This window comes from Esox lucius, chromosome 24, assembly GCF_011004845.1.
Source record: "Esox lucius isolate fEsoLuc1 chromosome 24, fEsoLuc1.pri, whole genome shotgun sequence".
Classification (NCBI taxonomy): domain Eukaryota; kingdom Metazoa; phylum Chordata; class Actinopteri; order Esociformes; family Esocidae; genus Esox; species Esox lucius.
The window spans coordinates 2527282-2540353 of record NC_047592.1 but is presented as its reverse complement, the minus strand read 5'-3'; the positions used below and the strand labels follow the sequence as shown (position 1 = coordinate 2540353).

At 43.0% G+C, this 13072-nt stretch overlaps 1 protein-coding gene across 1 annotated transcript; it reads left to right on the top strand.

Moving 5' to 3' along the window:
• The first annotated feature begins 436 nt into the window (after positions 1–436).
• On the top strand, positions 437–12797 carry psip1b (PC4 and SFRS1 interacting protein 1b). The gene is made up of 17 exons (XM_034290777.1): positions 437–604; positions 1850–1961; positions 2087–2148; positions 2365–2500; positions 2775–2840; positions 3072–3143; positions 3752–3803; positions 4241–4507; positions 4612–4754; positions 5133–5379; positions 6104–6430; positions 6568–6896; positions 7720–7823; positions 7960–9606; positions 10128–10302; positions 11196–11297; positions 11426–12797. Exons 2-17 carry the CDS (start codon positions 1878–1880, stop codon positions 11729–11731), a joined length of 4119 nt encoding a protein of 1372 aa, XP_034146668.1. The 5' UTR covers positions 437–604; positions 1850–1877; the 3' UTR covers positions 11732–12797.
• Positions 12798–13072: the final 275 nt, after the last annotated feature.

Sequence of the window (13072 nt, the reverse complement as noted above, 5' to 3'; positions counted from 1 at the left end):
CATGCCAGGCCCAATATCCACAAAATCTGAGGCCATTGAGGGAATATCACTTGTGTTTAAAGCATTCTATTTTGTCTGGTGCTGTCTGTGATCGTATTATTTTGAATGTTTTCTGTGACTTTTTTTTTGTTTGTTTTTGAATCATTGTACCTAAATTGTGTGAACATGTATATGCCGCGCCCAGTTGTTAAGGCGGGCTTTGTCAGTCTGTGTTCCTTGTTAAAATGTATAATAATAAAAAATATCCTATCTGGCGCGGGTGCAGGCTTGTAAAAAACTGGGAAAGTTGGAAAACGTATGCTATATATTTCAGGGAGATACGACATGCTGCTTCGATGACAGCATGACCAAGCAGTGCAGATTACTGTTTTGAGAGAGGGTGGCTTTCGCTCCCCACTTTAACTTTAGTCTAGATGATGTGACGTCCCATACACCGGTATTCCCCGGGCAAGATTAATTGACTCTCCCAATGTCCCCTCATGCTTCCCGTCGTGATACTATCGCCCATCCCAGTCGAGGGCGGGAGTGAGCTGCATTCGATTCCAGTGGCACGCATGTAGCTACCTCAAGCACGCCTTTACAGCTCGTATCCTATTATTTTCTGGTAAGAATTCAAACAACATGCATGCATTTTTTTGTAATCTAGACTACAGTGTATTTTTATGATAACGTAATAGAGAAGATGAAAGGCAGTTTTAGTGACACCTTCATAGGCTGGCAATTTAGTTAGCTACAGCTAGCATCTTTGTAAACATTAGCTTGCGAGCTTGCCAAACGTTGCTAAAGAATTAAGCACATTACCTACTAACTAGCTCACTTCGCTAATTACCTCGGTATTGTAGGGAGATGTGAAAGCTGCCACGTGAAATTGATTTGTGTGTGGTTATCACATTATCTAGTTTTACCTAATTCACGGACTGATAGTATCACGGTGTTCCAGTTAGTGGCCGATTAACGCCTGTTTGGACGAATTCTAATTTTCTGACACAACAGTGGCTCCTACTAGTTTCCCAATGTGTGTAATTGTCACCCAACGCACACAAACATCTGATAATTACAGTGTAACCTTTTCACTATTAACTGTACGACGTGGTACAGTATACACCTGGGCCAGGGGTACTAAACTCCTAAATGGGTAATTCGAGTTGATCTTTTAGGAGCCGCAGAGACGAAGTCAAACAATTCTGGCCTCGATCGATTAGGTACAGATGTACACCCCCCAAACTCAACTCTGGACCTAGAAGTAGTTTCGTTTCGTTTTTTCTTTAAAACCCTCTAAACAGGGTCTTACTTAGACCTGGGATACCGGCTGGCTCCATTCATGATAAGGTAGAACAGAAAACCAGCAGGCTCCGGGACTGGTAGGGTTAAACGCTGTTATGTCAAATGACGTTGGGTACTCGCGGATATGTAGAGTTTCACAGACTAACTATATTATTTACTGTCGTCATGCTTGAGTTCGCCTGTGTCCATATTCCAAACTGGCTCACATTTCACTCACTTAGCAGATGGTCTTATTCAGGGATCGGTGGCCTCTGAAAACAAAGACATTTAACTTTAACAATGTGCCTGAACATCTTGTGCTGAACCTTCTCTCGCTTAGCTATGTAGTAGCAGTAGTGAAATACTACCCAAATCTAAGGTTTTTGTAAAGAGTTAGCTTACAAAACAGACTGGTGGTTCTACCAGGACTTAGAACATACTACATTATCTCGATGAGAGGAGGTTGAACGTGAGATATTTACCCATAGTTAGTTTTCACTGGCAGTTTTGATGTTAGCGGTTTTGTTGCCAATGATGTGTCTGCCTTGCCAGGGTCTCTAAGGTGGCATTTGCCTTTTCTCCTCAGCATGAACAGTAGTTAGTTTACCAGCAGGATGCCAGGCAAGGCAGCTGACCGGTTCAAACCTGGGGACTTGGTCTTCGCCAAGATGAAGGGCTTCCCTCACTGGCCGGCAAGGGTGCGTCTGACACACACACACACACATATATACACACACATTGTGTGCCCAACCTGATGTCCTTTAAAACATTCATCTTATTGTGCAGCATGGATACCATAACTCAGTGTCTCTCTCCCATTCAGATAATCAAGGGCGAGGGCTCCAAGAAGAAGGTTCCGGTGTTCTTCTTTGGAACCCATCAGACGTGAGTACAGTGGAGTACCCAAGGAGGGAGGTCCAACTGCAGAACGTGAAGACTCTTGATGCTCTGGCTGCTGCTCTGAGGCTTCTAACCCTCAATTATTGTTATTACATGTTAATAGTCTCCTAGTAGAAGACTATTGTTTAGATGAGACTGACACATTTACATTTTAGTCCACCAGTTATGCTGATGAGAGTATTTTCTTGTTTTTCCGTGCAGAGCCTTCATTCCCGCTGAGAATATCGTGCCCTTTGTAGGGAACAAGGGCAGATATGGGAAAGGAGTCCGCATCCGAGGTTTCACTGAGGGCATGTGGGAGGTGGAGAACACACCTAGAGTGGGCAGGAAACTGGAGGTGAACACACACACACACACACCTTTCACTGAGGGCATGTGGGAGGTGGAGAACACACCTAGAGTGGGCAGGAATCTGGAGGTGAACACACACACACCTTTTTGCTATACTTTATATTTTAAACCCCATATTATTAGTAATTAGAATACTGGAATGGACATGAAATGAGGACTAAATGAAACTGGTACATTATATGGGTGCAAAACTGTAGAAACCTTTTAGATTTGTAGAAACTCTTTTTACATTCATGACAATATTCTCCCTGTCTTCTTAGATAGTTGCTACCCCAGCCAAAAGGGAGAAAAGGCCCGACAAGACCCAGACACCTGCACCAGTCGAGGTGAGTCAGAACTGACTGCAGTCCACCTCCAATATATATAGTAGATGTATATTACTGGGAGCACAGCTGTTTATTTTTATATATATATACATACACACACACATACACAGCTGTTCCTCACTCATAACCTTCCTTTTCAACTTTTTTGGAAAGGAAAGAAAAAGGTGCAGTGGTATCTTAATTTATTCCGTAGCTGTATATACATTTGTTTATTATTATGTTTATTTTTAGAGGCCTGCCCCGGTGGACAGGAAACCAGAATCCAACAGCAAACTCTGCTCAAGAGCTGAGAAAAGGAAAACGGTACTGAGGGAGCTAAACTAATATAACATATGTAATATCTGAGGTATAGACTGGTGGAGCTAAACAAATATAACATAATATCTGAGGTATAGACTGATGGAGCTGAACAAATATAACATTTATGTAATATCTGAGGTATAGACTGATGAAGCTGAACAAATATAACATATGTAATATCTGAGGTATAGACTGATGAAGCTGAACAAATATAACATATGTAATATCTGAGGTATAGATTCATGGAGCTGAACAAATATAACATATGTAATATCTGAGGTATAGATTCATGGAGCTGAACAAATATAACATATGTAATATCTGAGGTATAGATTCATGGAGCTGAACAAATATAACATATGTAATATCTGAGGTATAGATTCATGGAGCTGAACAAATATAACATATGTAATATCTGAGGTATAGATTCATGGAGCTGAACAAATATAACATATGTAATATCTGAGGTATAGACTGATGGAGCTGAACAAATATAACATATGTAATATCTGAGGTATAGAAGTATGAATGATCTTCGACTGCTTCTGTATAACATACAATTATACATCATGTTTAATACCGGGGATTCTGCTGTGCTGGTGTGTTTTCAGAATGAACCTGTTCAGAAGAAATGTCCTGACAGTCCACCTTTAAGCCCTCCAGGTAAATAACATCACAAATTGCTGTCTGTCCACCATGTTATAACACTTTAATATTAGTTAGCTGTGTATCCACCATGTTATAACCAGATTAATATTAGTTAGTTGTGTATCCACCATGTTATAACCAGATTAATATTAGTTAGCTGTGTATCCACCATGTTATAACCAGATTAATATTAGTTAGCTGTCTAACCACCATGTTATAACAATTCAATATTACAGTAAGCTGTCTCTCCACCATCTTATAATACATTAATATTACTGTTAGCTGTTTATCCACCATGTTATAACTCATTAATATTAGTTAGCTGTCTATCTACCATGTTATAACACATTAATATTTCTGTAAGCTGTTTATCCACCATGTTATAATAAAAATCACTGGGGTAACCTGGAAGAAGGATTATAACATTTGCTGACCGGTTTTAATCTCCACAGTCATCAAAAAGACTAGATCAACTCCACAGAACGATATGGAGAAGAGAATAAATGAGAAGAAAAAGGAGGGCACAGGGGGGAAGCGGAAAAGGAGGGATGAAGTAGAGGTAGAAAAAGAGCAAAGCAAGAAGCCAAAAGAAGAGACTTTGAAAGAGAACGTCGTCCAGAAGGTGGAAGAAAAGATTGAGAAGACAGCTGTAGCAGAGGATGGATCCAAGGATGAACCTGTCCAGAAGAAACTGGCCAGTCCAGCTGTTAGCCTACCAGGTAAATATCACAACCAGCTGACAATGCACCATATTAGAACACATATCATTGTTTGTTGACAGTTCCTTGGTTTTAAAACCACTGCTGTGTTCTGGTTTCCAAAGCCGCCAGAAAGACACGATCCGGAAAGACTTCACTGAACAAGACGGACACGACAACAACGGAGGAGGAGACGAAGAGGAAAAGGAGTGATGAAGTAGAGAAAGAAAAACACAAGAAAAGGAAGGAAGGCGTGAAGGAGAGAGAGGTAGTACTCACTGAGGAGAAAGAGGAGGGAGCTGTATCAGTGAAGGAGAGAGAGGTAGTACTCGCTGAGGAGAAAGAGGAGGGAGCTGTATCAGTGAAGGAGAGAGAGGTAGTACTCGCTGAGGAGAAAGAGGAGGGAGCTGTATCAGTGAAGGAGAGAGAGGTAGTACTCGCTGAGGAGAAAGAGGAGGGAGCTGTATCAGTGAAGGAGAGAGAGGTAGTACTCGCTGAGGAGAAAGAGGAGGGAGCTGTATCAGTGAAGGAGAGAGAGGTAGTACTCGCTGAGGAGAAAGAGGAGGGAGCTGTATCAGTGAAGGAGAGAGAGGTAGTACTCGCTGAGGAGAAAGAGGAGGGAGCTGTATCAGTGAAGGAGAGAGAGGTAGTACTCGCTGAGGAGAAAGAGGAGGGAGCTGTATCAGTGAAGGAGAGAGAGGTAGTACTCGCTGAGGAGAAAGAGGTGGAACGTTTTGAAGGAGGGAAAGAAGTGAGCAAGAAGAAAGAGGGCGTTGTTGTGGTAACGAAGAAGGGAAGTGAGGATGAGGAAGCCAGTGTTGTAGAGGATGAGGGATGGAAGGATGAAGCTGTCCAGAAGAAAACTCCAGCCAGTCCAACTGAAAGCCCTCCAGGTAAATAACATCACAACATGTTGTTATAACACATTAATATTTCTGTTAGCTGTCTATCCACCATGTTTTTAACACATCCATATTGCTGATTGTTGACTAATTGGTTGTTTTGGCAGCTGTTTTAGTCTTAGTCATTTGACAAAAATGTAATTTTTAGTATTTTTGTCAAATGTTTGTTGTGTATATTTTAGTCCCATTTAATATTCCGTTTTACTGTGCAGTCACAAAAGCTGCTTCTTTTCAGGGCCATTTCAGGCATTTGCAAGATCATTTAAATGATCAGACTATGAAATGACCTGGGAAAGTACTAAGACGGCATTCTGTTGTACCGCACACAGCTGGAGATATTTTTATGAAGCTAGTATCCCATATTCCTCCCACTAGACTGAACAGAAAAATATCCTGTCCTCGTTCATCTATCTTCTCCATCCCGGTTTCAAACTTCTGACTTTGTCAGTCCGCCTGCAGGTCTGTGTTTTAACTGAGCTCAGAACTCAAACAATGAAAGACAACTGTTATTCAGCCAGTACTCCGCTCCTGCTCACCAGCTAGCTTGTCCAGGCTGTTAGCTAGCTCATTTGTTTATCATGGCAGAGTTGCGTTGACAATGCTTATGTCCCACTACCCAGTCAGTTGACTTCTAATATCCAACCACAAACCACCTAAACAGTGTGACTTACGCTTAATACAGTCTGAAATTCTTGATCTGTTCTGGTTTCCGCAGCCATCAGGAAGACACGATCCGGAAAGTATTCACAGAACGAGGGAGACACGACAGCGGAAGAAAAGAAACCGGAGGCGACAAAGGGAAAAAGGTGGAATGAAGTAGATAGAGAACAAAACAAGAAAACAAAGGATGATGGCGTCAAAGAGGAAAAGAAAGAGGGTAGCGAGAAAGAGGAGGCTGTGCCGGTGAAGCGGATTAGGGTAGTAATCGAGGAAGCAAGGAAGGGAAGTGAGGATGAGGAAGCCAGCGTTGTAGTGGATGAGGGATGGAAGGATGAAGCTCTCCAGAAGAAAATTCCAGCCAGTCCAGCTGAAAGCCCTCCAGGTAAATAACATCACAACATGTTATAACACATGAATATTGCTGTTAGCTGTCTATCCACCATGTTACAGCACATTAATATTACTGTTAGTTGACAGGACAGTGAATCTGAAATGACTGCTCTGTTCTGGTTTCCACAGCCATCAGGAAGACCCTGTTGGCGAAGACACAGAATAAGGGAGAGACGACAATAACAGAAGAGAAGAAACAGGATGAGACAAAGAGGAAAGGCAGACAGGAAGCAGAGGCAGAGAAAAAACAAAACCAGAAAACAAAGGCAGGTGGTGACCGAGAGGAAGAGAGAAGTGGGGAAGAGGCGGATGCTGCCGTAGTGAAGAGGATGAGGGAAGTAGTCGCTGAGGTGGAACGATTAGGAGGGGAGGAAGAGCGAGACGTTAGTGAGAAGAACAAGGACACTGAGAAGGGGGGGAGAGAAGAGGATGCAGGTAACAGCCCCAACGACCCCCCCCCCTGAGCCGATGAAGGGAGAAGAGGAGGCTAATACTGTCCCAGAGAAGAGCTCTGATCAGGATGAAGAGGTGAGCTATTTATTATCTGTAGAGTACAGCCCTGACACTGTCAGAGTACACAGGCTTTATCCCTGCTAGACATAGCGTTGTAGTGTTTTAGCATTGTAGGTGTTGTAGGCATAGCGTTGTAGACGTTGTAGGCATAGCGTTGTAGGCATAGCGTTGTAGACGTTGTAGGCATAGCGTTGTAGGCATAGTGTTGTAGACGTTGTAGGCATAGCGTTGTAGGCATAGCGTTGTAGACGTTGTAGGCATAGCGTTGTAGACGTTGTAGGCATAGCGTTGTAGACGTTGTAGGCATAGCGTTGTAGACGTTGTAGGCATAGCGTTGTAGACGTTGTAGGCATAGCGTTGTAGACGTTGTAGGCATAGCGTTGTAGACGTTGTAGGCATAGCGTTGTAGACGTTGTAGGCATAGCGTTGTAGACGTTGTAGGCATAGCGTTGTAGATGTTGTAGGCATAGCATTGTAGGCATAGCGTTGTAGCCGTAGCGTTGTAGACATTGTAGACGTAGCGTTGTAGCCGTAGCCGTAGCGTTGTAGATGTTGTAGCCGTAGCGTTGTAGACGTTGTAGGTGTAGCGTTGTAGATGTTGTAGGTGTAGCGTTGTAGATGTTGTAGACGTAGCGTTGTAGGCGTAGTGTTGTAGACGTTGTAGGTGTAGACGTTGTAGGTGTAGACGTTGTAGGCGTAGACGTTGTAGGCGTAGACGTTGTAGACGTTGTAGGCGTTGGCCAGTGATGTAACATGCTGTGTGTGTAGCGACGGAGGCGTCTGGCGGCCAGGAGGCAGAGTGTCCTCAAGTCTCTACAGGGGCTTCTAACTGCTGGGAGGAGCCTGAGGAGACCAACCCCAAAACACGCACTGTGAGTTCATGCACACATCAAACACACACAGTCCACATGTACACAACCAGGAACACACACATCCATTCATACACAATCAAGGTCACACACACCCACACATGCCACTCCTTAATATTGCTATTGTTTCTTTCAATAGGAAAAATGTGGATGGAGGGAAAACCACAGAAGACAAGAAGAAGGAGGATAGGAAAAAAAATGAAAAGAAAAAGAGAATAGAGGACAAGAAAAAAGAGTCAACCATCACCAGTAAAAGAGAGAGGAAAGAAAAGAAAACTGATACTAAATCACTTAAAGGAAAGAAAGTAGAGAGTGAGAAAACTGAAGTGAAAAAAACAGTGGATGGTAAGAAACCTGCAGAGAAGATGGATGGTAAGAAACCTGCAGAGAAGATGGATGGTAAGAAACCTGCAGAGAAGGTGGATGGTAAGAAACCTGCAGAGAAGGTGGATGGTAAGAAACCTGCAGAGAAGATGGTTGATGGAAAGAAACCTGCAGAGAAGATGGTTGATGGAAAGAAACCTGCAGAGAAGATGGATGGAAAGAAACCTGCAGAGAAGATGGATGATGGAAAGAAACCTGCAGAGAAGATGGATGATGGAAAGAAACCTGCAGAGAAGATGGATGGAAAGAAACCTGCAGAGAAGATGGTTGATGGAAAGAAATCTACTGAAAAGATGGTTGATGGAAAGAAAACAAATACAGAAAGTAAAAAAGTGGTGAGGAAAAAATTGGAGAATAAAACAGATTTAGAAAAATCTGAAGGGATGATATCTGAGGAAATTAAAAGAGAAAGTACGAAATCAGTGGAGAAGAAGCTGGAAAGTACAAAAACAGAAGACAAAATAATGGAAGATTCTAAGGGAGAGGCTAAGAAACTTGAGAAGGAATCAAAGAGAGAGGTTAGGAAACCTGAGAAGGAATCAAAGAGAGAGGTTAGGAAACCTGAGAAGGAATCAAAGAGGGAGATTAAGAAACCTGAGACGGAATCAAAGAGGGAGTTTAAGAAACCTGAGAAAGAAACGAAGGGAGAGGCTAAGAAACCTGAGAAGGAATTGAAGGGAGAGGTTAAGAAACCTGAGAAGGAATCGAAGAGGGAGGCTAAGAAACCTGAGAAAGAATCGAAGAGGGAGGCTAAGAAACCTGAGAAAGAATCGAAGAGGGAGGATAAGAAACCTGAGAAAGAATTGAAGGGAGAGGTTAAGAAACCTGAGAAGGAATTGAAGGGAGATGTTAAGAAACCTGAGAAGGAATTGAAGGGAGAGGTTAAGAAACCTGAGAAGGAATCGAAGGGAGATGCTAAGAAACCTGAGAAGGAATCGAAGGGAGATGCTAAGAAACCTGAGAAGGAATCGAAGGGAGATGCTAAGAAACCTGAGAAGGAATCGAAGGGAGATGCTAAGAAACCTGAGAAGGAATCAAAGGGAGAGGCTAAGAAACCTGAGAAAGAATCGAAGAGGGAGGATAAGAAACCTGAGAAGGAATCGAAGAGGGAGGATAAGAAACCTGAGAAGGAATCGAAGAGGGATGTTAAGAAAGCAGAACAAGAATCGACGGGAGAGGCAAAGAAACTGGAGCTGAAGGGGGAAGCTAAAAAACCTGAGAAGGAATCAGAGGAGGCAAAGAACTCTGAGAAAGAATTGAAAGGGGAGACCAAGGAACCAGAGAGAGAATCAGCGAGGGATGCTAAGAAACTGGAGAAGGAATCAGAGGGGGATGTTAAATCACAGAAGGCTGATGACATGTCAGCAGTAAAGCTACAACAGGAGGAGCCTAAATCCCTTCAGTGAGTACATGAACATTGTCAGTAATCCAGACCCTTTCTGTCTGCAGGTTGGTAATCCGCTGTTTCAGAACGTAAAGAAATGCTATGGATGTAGAAATGTACATATTGTAAATCAATATGTATATATTCCCTGTATTTATATTTGGCAAAAAAGAAAATCTGAAGAGGCTCATGGTTTCACTCTAACCTGCAAAATCATTAGTAAATAATTGGAATCTTTTCAACCATACATGGAGACGTTGTTTTGAAATAGGTTTTTCTGAAACAATTGTCTCTTAAATGGGAATGTCTGTTAATGTTGCTGGTTTTATGGGTGAACTCTCACTGTTTGTCTTGGTCTTAACTGTCTGTCTGTGTAACTCGTAAATCTGTCTGACTCTTTCATGTGTGTCAGACTCTCCCACACCTGTCTGCGTGCATTTCTGTCTGATTTCATCTTCGTATCTCTCCTGTACCTGTCTGTCTGGTATTAACTGAAGGTCTGATTAACTAACCTGTCTGTATTCGGTCTGTCCCAACAGGAAAACTGCACCAGGCATCCAAAAGACAGACAGTGTATCCAAACCAGCAGGGGTCGTCCAAAAGACAGATGGTGTATCCAAACTCCAGACACCCAAAGAGTCCTTCACCCTGACTGATTCTACTTTACATCGGATACACGGAGATATACGCATCTCACTGAAGACTGACAACCCTGTGAGAACCTCACTCCTTTCAGTTTACTGTGTGGTTTGTGTTTGTGTCCCCGATCAATCTATGGTTTAGCCTTCCTTTGTAAGGGCTACATTTCCTTTCGTCAACCACAGATACAGAGACATGAATAACCTTGTGTTGTCTGTGTGTCTCATTGGTCCTCCTGTCCCAGGACATCAGAGACATGAATAACCTTGTTGTCTGAGTGTCTCATTGGTCCTCCTGTCCCAGGACATCCGAGACATGAATAACCTTGTGTTGTCTGTGTGTCTCATTGGTCCTCCTGTCCCAGGACATCAGAGACATGAATAACCTTGTGTTGTCTCTGTGTCTCATTGGTCCTCCTGTCCCAGGACATCAGAGACATGAATAACCTTGTGTTGTCTGTGTGTCTCATTGGTCCTCCTGTCCCAAGACATCAGAGACATGAATAACCTTGTTGTCTGTATGTCTCATTGGTCCTCCTGTCCCAGGACATCAGAGACATGAATAACCTTGTGTTGTCTGTGTGTCTCATTGGTCCTCCTGTCCCAGGACATCAGAGACATGAATAACCTTGTGTTGTCTGTGTGTCTCATTGGTCCTCCTGTCCCAGGACATCAGAGACATGAATAACCTTGTGTTGTCTGTGTGTCTCATTGGTCCTCCTGTCCCAAGACATCAGAGACATGAATAACCTTGTTGTCTGTGTGTCTCATTGGTCCTCCTGTCCCAGGACATCAGAGACATGAATAACCTTGTGTTGTCTGAGTGTCTCATTGGTCCTCCTGTCCCAGGACATCAGAGACATGAATAACCTTGTGTTGTCTCTGTGTCTCATTGGTCCTCCTGTCCCAGGACATCAGAGACATGAATAACCTTGTGTTGTCTGTGTCTCATTGGTCCTCCTGTCCCAGGACATCAGTAAATGTCTGGTGGCTTTGGACCAGCTCAGTATGGTGTACGTCACATCACAACACGTCCAGAGACACAGTGAACTCATCACAACCCTCAGAAAGGTACACCTCCAACACAATCTCTCACACACACACACACACACACACACACACACACACACACACACACCACACACACACACACACACATACACACACACACACACACTGACCACCTCTGTGTTTCCCAGATGCGTCGTTTCCGCAGTAACCAGGATGTGATGGACAAGGCGTCAATGCTCTACAACCGCTTTAAGAACGCCTTCCTATTGGTAAACGAGAAGGATGACATCATCAGCCCTGAGTTTCTCCGTTCTCTGCTGGAGGAGAAAGAGAGGGAGGAGGAGGAGAGAGTGGAGAGATGGAGGGAGAAACAGAGGAAAAGAGGAGAGGTGCTGCAGGAGGTCCGGAGAAGGATGAGTCAGCTGGAGGAGAGGAAAGGGGAGAGGAACGGAGGAGAGGAAGGAGTGGGAGAACCAGAAGGAGGTTCTGTCTGATGAATGGGAAGGAGAAAGGAGAGGGGAGCAATGCTCTCCCCTCTTGTCTGAGCATTAAAGGAGACTTGTTGTCCAGTCTCTCTGCTTTTTGTCCTGCCGCTGCAGACATTCTGTGCTGTGTTTAGGTGTTCATTCTGGCTGCAGGTTGCTTAACTTTTCTCATGTTGTTGTGGTTTTATTTTGTGTACATGTTCTGTTGTATACCATAGTTGCTGTTACCATAAATAGTCATGTTTTTACAGTGATAATGTGTTTTGCATGGCCGGATGAGGCTTCATTTAAACTTCCTCCTCTGCCTGAAGAAGCTTTGTAGCAACCAATATTCATATCTGCTTTAATGAGTGTCCCAATCAGTTAGCTAGTTAGCTGAACTAGTCCCTAGAAGGGTGTAGTACTGAGCAGGATCAGTGAGTTAAAAAGCTAACTTCCTTTATTCTAAAATAACTATTTTGGGCTTATACCTTGAAATGGGCTTGGTTGATAAAAATCTAGTTATTTTTGGTTGTTGGTCCCAGTTAGCTAGCTAATTTCATTGATGTTGTTCGGCTTGCATACCCTTCAGCAAACTCCGTCCAATAGCCATCAAGCTCCGGTTGGGTCAACCCCTGAGCGAAGAGCTTTTCATGTTAGTCGGGCAGATCCGCTCTTTCCTGAAACGTAAACAGTATTTCCGTTTGTGATCATCATGTTAGCTAAAGCCTTGCGCACTTTCAACCCCCGACAGATGGCATTGTTCTTCTGTAACTCATATATATTACACACTCTAAATACGCTTTTGTATACATCTTGGTGCTATTTTAAACTGTGGCAGTTACTGTTACACACACACACACACTCACACAGGAAACTGTTCTGTGAATGGTTTTAAAGTTTTTTAAACAGACACACACTTTGGTTTTACAATGTGGAGTGGACCCCATTGATTTTATCTTACCCTTTCCTGTCAAGTTGTTGTACAGACATTTTGTGTCTTCCTGTTTACTGTTCCTGACTGTATTAGTAGCATTACTTATTTCAGTTCCTCTATTGGTCAATAAACATTTCTGTCACTTACGATGACTTCTTATTCAGATGTGTGTGTGGGTTCCTGTTCAATACAGTTGTAGGTTTATCTGACTCTGAGTTAAGTTTAGGGGTTAGGCTTAGGCTTAAGTGTGTGCCTGACATTTCTTTTAGGGTACTAAATTAAATGTTCTCACTGATAGTAATTCCAAGGTGTCTTATAAATGTCTGTCATTACCAAGATAGGAAATAAATCACATACTCATTTTTGGCGAGTTCCAACAAAGGATAATGCTGTTTTAGGGTTTGGGAATATGGAAAATGAATTTCTGGGTCATG